At 47.3% G+C, this 6,847-nt stretch overlaps 1 protein-coding gene across 1 annotated transcript in view; it reads right to left on the bottom strand.

Moving 5' to 3' along the window:
- Positions 1-6,847, bottom strand: part of LOC122547985 (protein scribble homolog) — a gene marked incomplete at its 3' end in the record, with an annotated part of 35,286 nt that overhangs the window by 6,189 nt on the left and 22,250 nt on the right. Inside the window, exons 3-4 of the mRNA XM_043686538.1 lie at positions 6,319-6,480; positions 10-149 (exon numbers count right to left, since the gene is read on the bottom strand). Of these exons, the coding sequence (XP_043542473.1) occupies positions 10-149; positions 6,319-6,480 (302 nt within the window). The remainder of the gene's footprint in view (positions 1-9; positions 150-6,318; positions 6,481-6,847) is intronic.

Raw genomic sequence — 6,847 nt, 5'->3', positions numbered from 1 at the left:
TGTACGTACCGTCCAGCGGGGTGGGGGAGGGGGTGGCAGCAGGTGAGGGGGACTCGGAGAGTTGGTCGAGGGGGCTGCGTTTCTTCGGCTCCTTTGATTTGGCGATGACCATTTGTGCTTTCAGTGCATCCTGCTCGAGGGATTTCATCCTGTGGGAGAGAAGGGGACAGCATTAATATCACCACGGGCAACGAGGGGTAGGGGGTCACAGAAATACCCGTGACTGTGTCACTGAGGGAGCTTACTGTGTGTGTATGTGTGTGTGAGAGAGACAGAGAGTGTGTGTGAGGGTGCCTGTGTGCGCGCGCACGCGCAGGGGTGTACTCCAATCTCCCCAGCACCATGGGCTATACACCCACTGTGTTCCATCCACACCCAACTCCTGAATGTGATAATACTGACCTTCCCCATGACCTCAACAGCCAAAGCTGTCAAGGCAGAGTCTCTGAACCCAGGCCAAATCAAGTCAAAATGCAGGAGATCACTGCTTTCCCATTTACGACTAATCAGCCCATCTATATCCTGCTCTTATCTCAGGTTAGCCGCCTCACCATTAACCACACCACCATACTTCGTACCATCTACAAACTGACTGATCAACTCGGCTGCTCCCCCCACCCCTGGGGGAAAGGCACAGCCGGTCAGGCAGCATCCGAGGAGCAGGAGAGTCAATGTTTCCAGCATAAGCTCTTCCTGATGAAGAGCTTTTGAGTCCTATCCCTAGCATCTGCAGTCCTCACTTTCTCTTGCTTTCATTTACATGAGGAAAGAGGCAGACTTGATTAGGGAGCTGACAGTGAAGGGACCTCTAGGCGGCAGGGACCATGATATGATAGATTTCCCCCTGCAGTTTGAGAGGGAGAAGCAGGAATCAGATGTAACAGTATTACCACTGAGAGTAACTTACAGAGGCCTGAGGCAGGAGCTGGCCAGAGTGGCTTGGAAGGGGGGTGGGGTGGGGGGTGGCTGAGCAGGGAAGACGGTGAAGCAGCAAGGGCAGGAGTTTCTGGGGATAATTCGGGAGGGACAGCAGAAATACATCCCAAGGAAGGAGGAAGATCCTGACGGGAGGCTGAGGTAACTATGGCTGATATAGGAAGTCAATGACAGCAAGAAAACCAAAGAAAAAGATACGATGTGGTTAAGGTAAGCCGGGGACTGGGAAGCCTTTAAAAACCAGAAGGTAAAATCAGCTTATTGGGATTGTATTATAGGCCCCTTAATAGTCAAAGGGAAATTGAGAAACAAACTTGTAAGGAGATCTCAGCTATCTGTAAGAATAATACGGTAGTTATGGTGGGGGATTTTAACTTTCCAAACATCGACTGGGACTGCCACAGTGTTAAGGGTTTAGATGGAGAAGAATTTGTTAAGTAGGTGCACGAAAACCTTCTGATTCAGTATGTGGATGCACTTGCTAGAGAAGGTGCAAAACCTGACCTCCTCTTGGGAAATAAGGCAGGGCAGGTGACTGAGGTGTCAGTGGGGGAGCAACTTGGGGCCAGCGACCATAATTCTTTTAGATTTAAAATCATGATAGAAAAGGATAGACCAGATCTAACAGTTGAAGTTCTAAATTGGAGGAAGGCCAATTTCGACGGTATTAGGCAAGAACTTTTGAAAGCTGATTGGGGGCAGATGTTCGCAGGTAAAGGGACGGCTGGAAAATGGGAAGCCTTCAGAAATTAGATAACAAGAATCCAGAAAAAGTATATTCCTGTCAGGGTGAAAGGAAAGGCTGGTAGGTATAGGGAATGCTGGATGACTAAAGAAATTGAGGGTTTGGTTAAGAAAAGGAATAAAGCATATGTCAGACAGGAGAGTCTAGTGCACCTAACGATGTTTTGGGCATAAGCCCCGATTGAAGGGCTTATGCCTGAAACGTCGATTCTCCTGCTCCTCAGTTGCTGCCAGACCTGCTGCGCTGTTCCAGCACCACACTCTCAACTCTGATCTCCAGCATCTGCAGTCCTCATCTTCTCCTATAGACAGGATTGATCGAGTGAATCCTTAGAGGAGTATAAAGGCAGTAGGAGTATACTTAAGAGGGAAATCAGGAGGGCAAAAAGTGGATATGAGATAGCTTTGGAAAACAGAGTTAAGGAGAATCCAAAGGGTTTTTACAAATACATTAAGGAGAAAAGGGTAACTAGGGAAGAGAATAGGGCCCCTCAAAGTTAGCAAGGCGGCATTTGTGTGGAGCCACAGGAGATGGGGGAGATAAAGTGATTGCTGGGCCTCTTGCTGAGATATTTGTATCATCGATAGTCACAGGTGAGGTGCCAGAAGACTGGAGGTTGGCTAACGTGTACATCGCTATGACTGTATGTAACCAAAAAACCAATAAGGGGTGAATAAGATTAAATTTGAGAGTGAGCTAGCTAGCATAATAAAAAAAAGCCAAGAGATTTTTTTGAAGATATCTAAAAGGTAAGAGAGGCAAGAGTGGATATGGGACTGCTGGAAGCCGAGGTAGTAATGGGGAAGAGAGAAATGGCAGAGGAACTGAGCCAGTACGTTGCTTCAGTTTTCACGGTGGAAGACCCCAGCAACACACCAGAACTTCAAGAGAATCAGAGGGGCACAGGCCATCACTAAGGAGTTCCCGGGGTTCTGAATGAGAAAGCTGAGGAGATTGGAGAGACATTGGTGTGATCTTTCAGGAATCACGAGTCAGGGATGGTCCCAGAGGAAACTGGGAAAGGGCTAATGCAACACCCCTGTGTAAGAAGGGAGGGAGGCAGGAGACAGGAAACTATAGGCCGGTTAGCCTGAGCTCGATCATTGGGAAGATTTTAAAGTCCATTATTAAGGACGAGATTGTGGAGTATTTGGAAGTGTAACAGAATGCTAAGAGGCATTTACAATTTTGAGGGGTTTTGACAGAACAGTTCAGGGGAAACTGTTTCCTTTTATCGATGAGCTGATAATCAGCAATCACAGATTTAAAATAATGCACTAAAACCATGGAAAAGAACAGTTGGTAATATCTGGAAAGTACCTGCTGAAATGCTGCCTGAAGAGAGCTTTCAAAAGGCAATTAGACACGAAAGTGACAACATCCTGGGTTTTGGGACAAACTTGAGCAATTCTTCTGGAGTCAGCAGAGTATGATAGGCTACAGGGTCTTCAGTTGTGTTTTATTAACGTGAATAAGGTACAGTGATCAATACAGACTGGATCAAGTCAAATGATCTCCGATGAGGTAATGGAGTGTGTCAATGAAGGTACAGTAATAGACATATACTTATTCCATAAAGTACCAGAAAACAGATGTATTTATAATATAGAAGCACATGGTTTTAAAGGGACTGTGATAACTTGTTTGGTTTGATGCATTAATAACATGCAGGAATCACTAGCTTGGCCAGCAGCATGTATTGTCCATTTTGGAAGCAGCCAGTGGTGAGATATGTCTGCACTGCATTGCTGTTGGGCTGGGAATGATCTCATTGTTAATGAATGGGCGGCAGGACGCAGAGCGAAGCAGATCCTTCCTTTTGACTCAGGGTATATGCAACTGGACCCCCCCCCCCCCCAAAGTGGCCACTACTGGGATTTATGCTATGACCATACCAGGTCCTTAGCTCAGATTAAAACATCAAGATAAAAGCAAATTACTGCGGATGCTGGAATCTGAAACCAAAAGAGAAAATGCTGGAAAATCTCAGCAGGTCTGGCAGCATCTGTAAGGAGAGAAAAGAGCTGACGTTTCGAGTGTAACTGTCAAAGCTTTGACAAAGGGTCAGTTAGACTCAAAAGGTCAGCTCTTTTCTCTCCTTACAGATGCTGCCAGACCTGCTGAGATTTTACAGCATTTTCTCTTTTGGTTTAAAACATCCAGAACTGTGGATGCTGGAAACCTAAAAACAAAACTCAAGTTATGGGAAAAACTCAGCAGGCCTGACAGCATCTGGACAACGAAAGCAGAATCAACCTTTCAGACCCAGTGACCCTTCTTCACAGGGTGAACAACTGGTTCTACACCTCGGCACTACATCGTGGGCCAAACAGCCTGTTCTGTGCTGCACTTTTCTATTAACTCTGCTTTCTCTCCACAGAAGCTGCCAGGCCTGCTGAGTTTCTCTAGCAATTTGTGCTTTAATTCCTCATATAACATGTGAGGAGCAAGAGGATGGTTAGAGTGAGGGTGGGGCTGATCAGGGAGAGTGGAGGGAACTTATGCCTGGAGTCAGAGGAGGTAGGGGAGGTTCTTAATGAATACTTTGCTTCAGTATTCACCACCGAGAAGGACCTTGGTGTTTCTGAGGACAGCGTGAAACAGGCTGATAGGCTCAAACAGGTTGATGTTAAGGAGGTGGATGTGCTGAACATTTTGAAAAGCATAAGGATAGAAAAATACCCTTTGACCAGGCGGGATATATCGGAGGTTATTACAGAAAGTGCCGGAACAGATCGCTGCAGCTTTGGCGATGATCTTTGCGTCCTCACTGTCCACTGGAGTAGTGCCAGATGATTGGAGGGTGGCAAATGTTATACCCCTGTTCAAGAAAGGGAATAGGGATAATCCTGGGAATTACAGACCAGTCAGACTTACATCTGTGGTAGGGAAAGTATTGGAGAGGATTCTGAGAGACAGGATCTATGATTACTTGGAAAACCATAGTTTGATTAGAGATAGTCAGCATGGCTCTGTGAGGGACAGATCATGCCTCACAATCCTTACTGAATTCTCCGAGGATGTGACAAAACACATTGATGAAGGTAGAGCAGTGGATGTGGTGTACGTGGAGTTTAGCAAGGTATTTAGATTAGATTACATTACAGTGTGGAAACAGGCCCTTCGGCCCAACAAGTCGGCCCGCCGAAGCGCAACCCACCCATACCCCTACATTTACACCTTACCTAACACTACGGGCAATTTAGCATGGCCAATTCACCTGACCTGCACATCTTTGGACTGTGGGAGGAAACTGGAGCACCCGAAGGAAACCCAAGCAGACACGGGGAGAACGTGCAAACTCCACACAGTCAGTCGCCTGAGGCAGGAATTGAACCCGGCTCTCCGGCACTGAGGCAGCAGTGCTAACCACTGATAAGATTCTCCATGGTAGGCTCATTCACAAAGTAAGGAAGCATGGGATACAGGGAAACCTGTCTGTCTGGATACAGAATCGGCAGGCCCATAGAAGACAGAGGGTGGTGGTAGATGGAAAGTATTCAGCCTGGAGCTCGGTGACCAGTGGTGTTCCACAGGGATCGGTTCTGGGACCTCTGCTCTTTGTGATTTTATAACTGACCTGATGAGGAAGTGGAAGGGTGGGTTAGTAAGTTTGCCGATGACATGAAGATTGGGGGAGTGGTGGATAGTGTGGGGGGATGTTGTAGGTTGCAATGGGACATTGACAGGATACAGAGCTGGGCTGATAAGTGGCAGATGGAGTTCAACCTGGGAAAAGTATGAAGTGATTCACTTTGGAAGGTGGAATTTGAATACAGATTCCAGGGTTAAAGGCAGGATTCTTGGCAGTGTGGAGGAACAGAGGGATCTTGGGGTATATGGTGTGTTGGCTTTTATTAACAGGGGGATTGAGTTTAAGAGCTGTAAGGTTATGCTGCAGCTCTATAAAGCCCTGGTTAGACCACACTTGGAATATTGTGTTCAGTTCTGGTCGCCTCATTATGTGGAAGTTTTAGAGAGGGTGCAGAGGAGATTTCCCAGGAAGCTGCCTGAACTGGAGGGTGTGTCTTATGGTGAAAGGTTGAGGGTGCTAGAGCTTTTCTCATTGGAGTGAAGGAGGATGAGAGGTGACTCGATAGAGGTGTACAAGACGATGAGAGGTTTATTTCTTTAATTGGATTTAAATTTCCCAATTGACCTGATGGCATCTGAACGCATGTCTTAGATAATTCACCCAGGCTGCTGGATTACTAGGTGGACTGATATTAGCACACCAATGAGAGCTGGATTTAGAACCTGCCAGTTAATCTGCTCCATGGACTCACCAATCCCTTTAATGTCCGAACATCATTCCAGATCTCCATAGCCTTTCAGTCTCTTACCCATTCCTGCTCTTACCCACCCAGTCCATCATTCCAATATTGTCAGCTCCCATGGGTCTGTCACTCACTAAGCCTTGCTTTCCTTCTAACTCTGTGAGCAAGTGTTGGGTCTGTTCTCCGGATTGTTTCACTCAGTTTTCCCTGTGAGATGCACTGAGGCATGAGACGAGGTTAGAAGCTGCTCTCACAGTGAGGTTCTGCAGGTGACTGGTTGGGGTTGGGGTTGGGGTTGGGGTTGGGGGTGGGGGTTAGGAATGTGGCTGGAAGTTCAGCATGCAGCATGCAGCTTCACACCTGACGGCAGTGGACAGGGGCTCTTGCCTGACCAGTGGAAGCGGTTTGAGACGGGAGCCCTGACCTAGGCTCAGTCCGTCAGCTGCCCGCTGCAGGGACCGGTAAAGACGGTGAGCCCGCTCCTGCTCGTACTGCCTGAGATCATCCTCCAGGGCTTGGTGCCTGAGCCAGAAGAAATGTAGGCCAAGGACAGAGGGACAGAAGCAGAAAGGGAAAACCCCGAGAGGTACATGGAAGGAAAGAGAAAAGGAAAGAATTAACAAGATTGAAGTGAGGAGTGATGATGACAATCAGATAGCTCAGTGCTTCACCCAGACTCATGAAAACAACTGCATACAGCATTCGGACTCCCTCCCAACTATTCCACAATATTCCAATGATGAATCCCTGCTATGATATACCAGATTAGAACAGCAGCAAACCCACACATACAACAGAGACACACACTGACTCTCTCTGGGATATGGGCTCTCTCTCTCTCTCACACACACACTGACTCTCCCTGGGGTACGGGCTCTCTCTCTCTCTC

This window comes from Chiloscyllium plagiosum, unplaced genomic scaffold (genome assembly GCF_004010195.1).
Source record: "Chiloscyllium plagiosum isolate BGI_BamShark_2017 unplaced genomic scaffold, ASM401019v2 scaf_9256, whole genome shotgun sequence".
Taxonomy (NCBI): domain Eukaryota; kingdom Metazoa; phylum Chordata; class Chondrichthyes; order Orectolobiformes; family Hemiscylliidae; genus Chiloscyllium; species Chiloscyllium plagiosum.
The sequence above is the reverse complement of the archived record's forward strand: the minus strand, read 5'-3'. Positions and strand labels throughout refer to the sequence as shown.